The sequence below is a fragment of the Dreissena polymorpha genome, chromosome 7 (genome assembly GCF_020536995.1).
Source record: "Dreissena polymorpha isolate Duluth1 chromosome 7, UMN_Dpol_1.0, whole genome shotgun sequence".
In the NCBI taxonomy this organism is placed as follows: Eukaryota; Metazoa; Mollusca; class Bivalvia; order Myida; family Dreissenidae; genus Dreissena; species Dreissena polymorpha.
The window spans coordinates 46,363,176-46,372,944 of record NC_068361.1 but is presented as its reverse complement, the minus strand read 5'-3'; the positions used below and the strand labels follow the sequence as shown (position 1 = coordinate 46,372,944).

General features: G+C 32.3%; 1 protein-coding gene across 31 annotated transcripts in view; it reads right to left on the bottom strand.

Annotated features, from left to right (window-relative positions):
• Nucleotides 1–3,472: 3,472 nt before the first annotated feature.
• The window catches only part of LOC127838709 (sushi, von Willebrand factor type A, EGF and pentraxin domain-containing protein 1-like), a 19,568-nt gene continuing 13,271 nt past the window's right edge, over nucleotides 3,473–9,769 (bottom strand). For 16 of the 31 annotated variants that reach the window (XM_052366649.1, XM_052366630.1, XM_052366640.1 and 13 more), the window contains 6 exons: nucleotides 9,095–9,322; nucleotides 7,765–7,992; nucleotides 6,831–7,058; nucleotides 5,756–5,983; nucleotides 4,685–4,912; nucleotides 3,473–4,045 (listed from right to left, as the gene is read on the bottom strand). In XM_052366649.1, the coding sequence (XP_052222609.1) occupies nucleotides 3,888–4,045; nucleotides 4,685–4,912; nucleotides 5,756–5,983; nucleotides 6,831–7,058; nucleotides 7,765–7,992; nucleotides 9,095–9,322 (1,298 nt within the window). In that variant the 3' untranslated portion in view covers nucleotides 3,473–3,887. The remainder of the gene's footprint in view (nucleotides 4,046–4,684; nucleotides 4,913–5,755; nucleotides 5,984–6,830; nucleotides 7,059–7,764; nucleotides 7,993–9,094; nucleotides 9,323–9,769) is intronic. The other 15 variants (XM_052366656.1, XM_052366661.1, XM_052366634.1 and 12 more) reach the window with 13 other exon arrangements.

Sequence of the window (9,769 nt, the reverse complement as noted above, 5' to 3'; positions counted from 1 at the left end):
TTCCCCTTACCTTATGCGACGATACATATTTTAATGGTGAGTTGTGGATATTCTGTTAGCAACTCCATCATAGTTTTTATGTCTTTTTAACTCAGGTCGCTCCTAGCAAGATGTTAATTTTCGGCATTGACTGGACATTATATAAGCGTCTGGCACAGCTAGTACAGTGCAAGTTAGCCTCTCCCATGTGATAGGTTCGGGGTCTTGCATTTCGGGACTACCACGTTTAGGTCTAAGCATGAGGGTTAACGTAATAATTTAATTAAAACTCAATTGATGTCTTAACACATTGAAGCGAGGCATGCAATTTATTCCAGCAAAGAAAGCGTTTTATGACACTTTATGGTGGTAATGCACTCGCAGTGCAAACGCCAATGTCGCAGTAATTTAGAAATTATTAAATGTCCCTTTACCAATTAATGGCGAACTGGCATACTGTAAGTCATTTTCTTGTATTTTTAAGTTCAAAGGCAGTTCGTTACTGAATTATGTTACGCATTATCATCTGGCCGTTTTCTTATGGGTCATTGTGCTTAACAATATTATTTTTTACGATTGAGCTGAACATAAAATCGCTATTGAAAACATACACACTTGCAAATAATCTCACTCACCAACTTTCAACAAAAATCTAGCTTTACATTAAAAAACTATCCGATAACTAGTAATGCAACTTGACATAGTCTTAATTAATGTGTCTCTTAACGTATCTTATATTGTATCTGGTCATCATCAATCTCGTGATACACAGGCTCGTTTTCAAACGAATTATAAACAATATATGCGTGTTCTTTAAGCGGCTCCGTAGGAGTAATATACGTTGCGTAGGTTTGATCCTGTGGCTGCTAGGTTGATGTTATTTCTGTATATGTTCCAGTTGGAAAATATTGGCTCGATGCGTGCGATTTCTCTAAATTTGGCCTATAATTTCTGGAAAGAAAAAAGTCATTTAAAGATATGCACAAATGAAATTTAAAAAAAAATCAAGTTTTATATGCATAAATATTAATTCAAAATAACGCCGGTAGTTCTATAATTCGAAATGCAGCACATTACTATGGCTAAGTCTGGTATGATTTGTGTACTTAAAACACAGCAAAACAACAAGTAAACAGGCGCAATTTATGTTGCTGATAGGTTCATCCAATGATCGTTAATACGCCTGAAATGGTCATGCATGTATTAAATTGTTGGCATGTGTACGTACAATTGATGCATGTAACAACAAATATTATTTAAAAAAAACATGGCATTAACTTACATTTTAATCATAAAATGAAAGTTGAATTACATATGTCCTAATAATGCAATACCATTCAATGTTATAGGCGATAAATACTGGGTTTAAGAGTTAAAGAATTTCATTTAGTTCATGAAGGTCATATGTTTAAACCTATTTATTATAGATCAATTCCATCGAAAGCCAAGCCTATGTATTTTAGCTCATGTTGATCGTTAGTCAAATGCTTATTAAACTCTCTCAAGTCCGTTCCCTGGGTAGAACCAGTACTTGTTTTCTTGGGGCGAGATCCAAAGAACGCAAAGGTCCTTTAAATATGATATTGTATGAATCACAGTGAACTAATGATTAAAAATCTTTGGTTTGAATTTAAAATGTGATTTAACTATGTATCGAATAAAATATGCTTTCAGTACATTTGTGTAATCATGCTAAACAGTCAACTGTTGGATGTTTTGTTTTCTGTATAACTGTCTTTGATTGAGCATTTATTTCATACTTATTCACTTCAATCTTTTAATGTTTAAATATCCGATGTGTATGAATTGGCACAAAAATAACACCTATAAGCATTTTATTGTAATTTATTTTATGTTTATGACAAAAAGGAGCCTTGTTCTGTCTTGTTTTCGAGACGTTATGTGTTTGGCACAAGTAAACAGTGTGTATTCAAGTTAATTATATGCGTTCTTTCAATATTGTTTTTTTTACATATGTGTTCTATTTGATAGCTCGAAAAGTTAACAGACGTGAATTCGCATACCTTGCATACTTATGGCGAAGCACAATGAAGATGACGATGCCGATTAAAACGACTACAACGATACCTATCACACTTGAGATGATAATTATCGTCGCTGAAAACAACAAAAAGGATGCGTGCACGATTACCTAGAGAATTGTTGATGTCGCTACAAAACAACCTGGAATAAAGGTTCTATGAAATGATTATTACTTCGAATAAGAATATCTGTCGATGACATCAAACGTGTGAAAACGGTCAATGAGAACTTATTTGCTGGTGCTGAAGGAACGTAAAAAAGATACGTAAATGGTCGATGCAACGATACGTGTTTTCGCTGAAAGAAAGAAAAAAGCGTACACGGTAACTGAGATGGTACTTAACATCCATGAAAAAAGAAGTTGCATAAAAGACCACTGAGACATTTCTTTCACTAAAAAAGAAGTTGCGAAAACGGTCATTGAGATTTTAAGATTCTTGCAGCTGAAACAAATATGCGTAAACTGTCACTGACATGCGCATTACTGGTGAAAAAAAGGATCAAACATACTGCGGAACTTGTCACTTAGAGATTAATAAATGTCGTCGGAAGAAAGATGCCAACATGGTCATCGGGAAAATAATTATTTTCGCTGTAAAAAAGCACATTATGCGTAAATGGTAACGGGGACGATTATTAATGGTGCTGTAAAATTAAAGTTAAAGCGTAAACGGTAACTGTGATGATAAAAGCTGTCGCTGCCATAACTCAAATGGTGCGTAAACATACACTTAAAGAAACAGCGAAATATGTGTCAATAAACACTCAGACAATGAGACAATAATTCCTGGTGAACAAAAAAAACGCATGACGCGTTAACGTTCGCCGCGATTGTAATGTGTGAGTCTAAAAGAACCAATTAGGCATAAACGGTTGTTGAGACAAAAATTGATTGTTTGAAAAAAAAGAGTTGCAAAAACGGTCATGAAGACGAAAAATGCTGTATCTGTAAGAACTAATAATTATGAGTTTACAGCCATTAGGATGTGATCTGGTGAGGCTGAAATAACAAATAATCATGAGAAAATGGTATTTAAGACTATATTGGATATCGCTGAAAAAACAAAAACGATTAGTAAATCGTCAGTGAGACGATTATGGATGTAACTTAAAGAACCAAAAATGATGAGTACATGGTCATTTAGACATTCATGGATGTCGATAAGGAAAAAACCTAATGATTATTAAGTCGATAATTAGACCATAATGGATGAACCTGAAAAAACCAATAATGATGAGCAAAAGTTCATTGAGACGATAATGGATGACTCTGTAAGAACCAACAATTATAAGCAAACGGTCAATGAGGCAATACAAGATCTCTAGATACAAACACTGATTTATAAACGGTAATTTAGACGATAATTGATGTCGCTGAAACCAACCAACAATGATAAGTAAACGGTCATTGCTATGATAATTGCTCTAGCTGAAAGAACAAATACTGATGCAGAAAACGTTATTTGTATTACAAAAATCAATGCGAAAACAAGGGGAAAAATTGATCAATGTGTGAAATGTCTTCTTAAATGTATGTATATATAACACTATTAAACAAATTGATATTTTGAAGTTTGAGTGGTTGTTAGCTATTACCCCATTTAAAATAAAACAATCTGTTAATTTAAAAGGCCAACATAAATAAATCTACATTTTAGATTCTTGATTCACCTACGGTCGGCATTGGTCAAATATTAACCTTTAGAAACGTTATTTGAGTGTTTTGTTACTTTCATTTCAGTTATTCACAACAATCGATAATAGAAATACATATCAATGATACTGATTGATATCAATACTTTTCATATTATCATTTACAATTATGTAATCAATGCACATTCACTATTTGCACTCTTCTTCTGGAGTCATGAAGGTAATTTTTTATATAAATTTGTGATTGCTTTTCTAATGTTAACCCTGCATTTAGATTCCGATGTTTGGTGTTCAGAATCTTCATTCACGTCCACTTTGGTATTCTCGGGCGTGCGAGATGTTAGTCCTGGCGATACCTCTATAATGGTCTCTGAGAATAAATATACTATATACATATAAACGCCAAATATTTGAATCTCATTTTGAAGTAACCAAATTAGTTTGTCTCACTTTAATTCATCACCGTCGATGCTTTAAATGAGTTTAAGAATACAAAACCAACACCTGTAAAGCTCGTTATACTTAACAAATATAAACATGGGCATAACAGATATAAAACGGAAGATAAAAACAAAACATAGAAACAAAGGTAGTTATTAAGAATAACAGGCACACAGACGGATATATAAAAAGCGCTATTTATATATTGCTTTGTTGATCAAATCGATTGATTGAATGATTCGGATATAAATCATTATGGAAAACAAGAACGACAGAACAAGAGAAAGAACGAAAATAACAAAGAAAAGAAAATAGATAAATAGATAGATAGATAGATAGATAGATAGATAGATAGATAGATAGATAGATAGATAGATAGATAGATAGATAGATAGATAGATAGATAGATAGATAGATAGAGAGATAGAGAGATAGAGAGATAGATAGATAGATAGAGAGAGAGAGAGATAGCCGGTTTTAAACTGCAAGATTACTATGCATGATGGAGTTATATAGACAAATGACTAATGCAAATTACACATTAGAATACAGAAATCAATATAATCACCCTTTGGCTGACAACCAGATATTTGACTCCAGTTTCCAGTATCCGCACAAGTGATAATTTCCGTGACAGCGTCGGTACGTTGGGTTCCATTTGGGTGGTTTTCTTGGGTTTGATTTAAGTGGTAACCTGGTACACATGTCACGTTGACCTTGGCGTTATAAAGGGTGTTGTTTGGCGTTGTCAATGTATACATGTTATTTCTCAGGACTGTGTTCGGGTCTCCACAATCTTAAACCATATAGTAGATTTTAATTATCAGAAAGTATTCATACAATTTTTGTAAACAGCTTTCTTATATCCATTAAGCAAACAAAAATAAAATATGCATTCTCTGAGAATAAATATACTATATACATATAAACGCCAAATATTTGAATCGCATTTTGAAGTAACCAAATTAGTTTGTCTCACTTTAATTCATCACCGTTGATGCTTTAAATTAGTTTACGAATACAAAACCAATACCAGTAGAGCTCGTTATACTTAACAAATATAAACATGGGCATAACAGATATAAAACGGAAGATAAAAACAAAATATAGAAACAAAGATAGTTATTAAGAATAACAGGCATACAGACGGATATATAAAAGCGATATTTATATATTGCTTGTTTGATCAAATCGAGTGATTGATTGATTCGGATATAAATCATTATGGAAACAAACAACGAAAGAACACAAGAAAAAACGAAAGAAACAAAGAAAAGAAGATAGATAGATAGATAGATAGATAGAAAGATAGATAGATAGATAGATAGATAGATAGATAGATAGATAGATAGATAGAAAGATAGATAGATAGATATAGATAGATAGATAGATAGATAGATAGATATATAGATAGATAGATAGATAGATAGATAGATAGATAGATAGATAGATAGATAGATAGATAGATAGATAGATAGATAGATAGATAGATAGATAGATAGATAGATAGATAGATAGATAGATAGATAGAGCGATAGATAGCCGGTTTTAAACTGCAAGATTACTATGCATGATGGAGTTATATAGACAAATGACTAATGCAAATTACACATTAGAATACAGAAATCAATATAATCACCCTTTGGCTGACAACCAGATATTTGACTCCAGTTTCCAGTATCCGCACAAGTGATAATTTCCGTGACATCGTCGGTACGTTGGGTTCCATTTGGGTGGTTTTCTTGGGTTTGATTTAAGTGGTAACCTGGTACACATGTCACGTTGACCTTGGCGTTATAAAGGGTGTTGTTTGGCATTGTCAATTTATACATGTTATTTCTCAGGACTGTGTTCGGGTCTCCACAATCTTAAACCATATAGTAGATTTTAATTATCAGAAAGTATTCATACAATATTGTTAATCAGCTTTCTTATATCCATTAAGCAAACAAAAATAAAATATGCATTCTCTGAGAATAAATATACTATATACATATAAACGCCAAATATTTGAATCGCATTTTGAAGGTACCAAATTAGTTTGTCTCACTTTAATTCATCACCGTTCATGCTTTAAATTAGTTTAAGAATACTAAACCAATACCTGTAAAGCTCGTTATACTTAACAAGTTTAAACATGGGCATAACAGATATTAAACGAAAGATAAAAACAAAACATAGAAACAAAGATAGTTATTAAGAATAACAGGCATACAGACGGATATATAAAATTATATTTTTATATTGCTTTGTTGATCAAATCAAGTGATTATTGATTCGGATATAAACTATTATGGAAACAAAGAACCAAAGAACGAGAGTAAAAACGAAAGAACCAAAGAAAAGACAATAGATAGATAGATAGATAGAAAGATAGATAGATAGATAGATAGATAGATAGATAGATAGATGGATGGATGGATGGATGGATGGATGGATGGATGGATGGATGGATGGATGGATGGATGGATGGATGGATGGATGGATGGATGGATGGATGGATGGATGGATGGATGGATGGATAGATAGATAGATAGATAGATAGATAGATAGATAGATAGATAGATAGATAGATAGATAGATAGATAGATAGATAGATAGATAGATAGATAGATAGCCGGTTTTAAACTGCAAGATTAATATGCGTGATAGAGTTATATACAAAAATGATTAATGCAAATTACACATTAGAATACAGAAATCAATATAATCACCCTTTGGCTGACAACCAGATATTTGACTCCAGTTTCCAGTATCCGCACAAGTGATAATTTCCGTGACATCGTTGGTACGTTGGGTTCCATTTGGGTGGTTTTCTTGGGTTTGACTTAAGTGGTAACCTGGTACACATGTCACGTTGACCTTGGCGTTATAAAGGGTGTTGTTTGGCATTGTCAATTTATACATGTTATTTCTCAGGACTGTGTTCGGGTCTCCACAATCTTAAACCATATAGTAGATTTTAATTATCAGAAAGTATTCATACAACATTTTTTAACAGCTTTCTTATATCCATTAAGCAAACAAAAATAAAATATACTTTCTCTGAGAATAAATATACTATATACATATACACGCAAAATATTAGAATCGCATTTTGAAGTAACCAAATTAGTTTGTCTCACTTTAATTCATCACCGTTGATGCTTTAAATTAGTTTACGAATACAAATCCAATACCTGTAAAGCTCGTTATACTTAACAAATATAAACATGGGCATAACAGATATAAAACGAAATATAAAAACAAAACATAGAAACAAAGATAGTTATTAAGAATAACAGGCATACAGACGTATATATAATAAGCGATATTTATATATTGCTTGGTTGATCAAATCGTGTGATTGATTCATTCGGATATAAATCATTATGGAAACAAAGAACGAAAGAACGAGAGAAAAAACGAAAGAAGCAAAGAAAAGAAGATAGATAGATAGATAGATAGATAGATAGATAGATAGATAGATAGATAGATAGATAGATAGATAGATAGATAGATAGATAGATAGATAGATAGATAGATAGATAGATAGATAGATAGACAGATAGCCGGTATTAAACTGCAAGATTAATATGCGTGATAGAGTTATATACAAAAATGACTAATGCAAATTACGCATTAGAATACAGAAATCAATATAATCACCCTTTGGCTGACAACCAGATATTTGACTCCAGTTTCCAGTATCCGCACAAGTGATAATTTCCGTGACATCGTCGGTACGTTGGGTTCCATTTGGGTGGTTTTGTTGGGTTTGATTTAAGTGGTAACCTGGTACACATGTCACGTTGACCTTGGCGTTATAAAGGGTGTTGTTTGGCATTGTCAATTTATACATGTTATTTCTCAGGACTGTGTTCGGGTCTCCACAATCTTAAACCATATAGTAGATTTTTATTATCAGAAAGTATTCATACAACATTTTTTACAGCTTTCTTATATCCATTAAGCAAAAAAAATTTAATATACTTTCTCTGTGAATAAATATACTATATACATATACACGCAAAATATTAGAATCGCATTTTCAAGTAACCAAATTCGTTTGTCTCACTTTCATTCATCACCATTCATGCTTTAAATAAGTTTAAGAATACAAAACCAATACCTGAAAAGCTCCTTATACTTAACAAATATAAACATGGGCATAACAGATATGAAACGAAAGATAAAAACAAAACATAGAAACAAAGATAGTTATTAAGAATAACAGGCATACAGACGGATATATAAAAAGCGATATTTATATATTGCTTGGTTGATCAAATCGAGTGATTGATTGATTCGGATATAAATCATTATAGAAACAAAGAACGAAAGAACGAGAGAAAGAAAGAAAGAAACAAAGAAAAGAAGATAATGATATATATATATATAGATAGATAGATAGATATATAGATAGATAGATAGATAGATAGATAGATAGATAGATAGATAGATAGATAGATAGATAGATAGATAGATAGATAGATAGATAGATAGATAGATAGATAGATAGATAGATAGATAGAAAGATAGATAGATATAGATAGTAGATAGATATATAGATAGATCTATAGATAGATAGATAGATAGATCGAGTAGGCGAGATAGCATAGCGATAGATCGAGAGAGAGAGAGATAGGAGATAGAGAGAGAGAGAGAGAGAGATAGCTAGATAGATAGATAGATAGCTCGATAGATAGATAGATCGCTCGCTAGCTAGATAGATCGCTCGATAGATAGATAGATCGCTCGCTCGATCGATAGATAGATCGATAGCTAGATCCTCGATCGCTAGATCGATCTAGATAGATAGATAGATAGATCGATAGATAGATAGATAGATAGATAGATAGCTAGATAGATAGACAGATAGATAGATAGATAGATAGATCGCCGGTTTTAAACTGCAAGATTACTATGCATGATGGAGTTATATAGACAAATGACTAATGCAAATTACACATTAGAATACAGAAATCAATATAATCACCCTTTGGCTGACAACCAGATATTTGACTCCAGTTTCCAGTATCCGCACAAGTGATAATTTCCGTGACATCGTCGGTACGTTGGGTTCCATTTGGGTGGTTTTCTTGGGGTTGATTTAAGTGGTAACCTGGTACACATGTCACGTTGGCCTTGGCGTTATAAAGGGTGTTGTTTGGCGTTGTCAATTTATACATGTTATTTCTCAGGACTGTGTTCGGGTCTCCACAATCTTAAACCATATAGTAGATTTTAATTATCAGAAAGTATTCATACAACATTTTTTACAGCTTTCTTATATCCGTTAAGCAAAAAAAATTTAATATACTTTCTCTGTGAATAAATATACTATATACATATACACGCAAAATATTAGAATCGCATTTTGAAGTAACCAAATTCGTTAATCTCACTTTAATTCATCACCATTCATGCTTTAAATGAGTTTAAGAATACAAAACCAATACCTGAAAAGCTCCTTATACTTAACAAATATAAACATGGGCATAACAGATTTGAAACGAAAGATAAAAACAAAACATAGAAACAAAGATAGTTATTAAGAATAACAGGCATACAGACGGATATATAAAAAGCGATATTTATATATTGCTTGGTTGATCAAATCGAGTGATTGATTGATTCGGATATAAATCATTATAGAAACAAAGAACGAAAG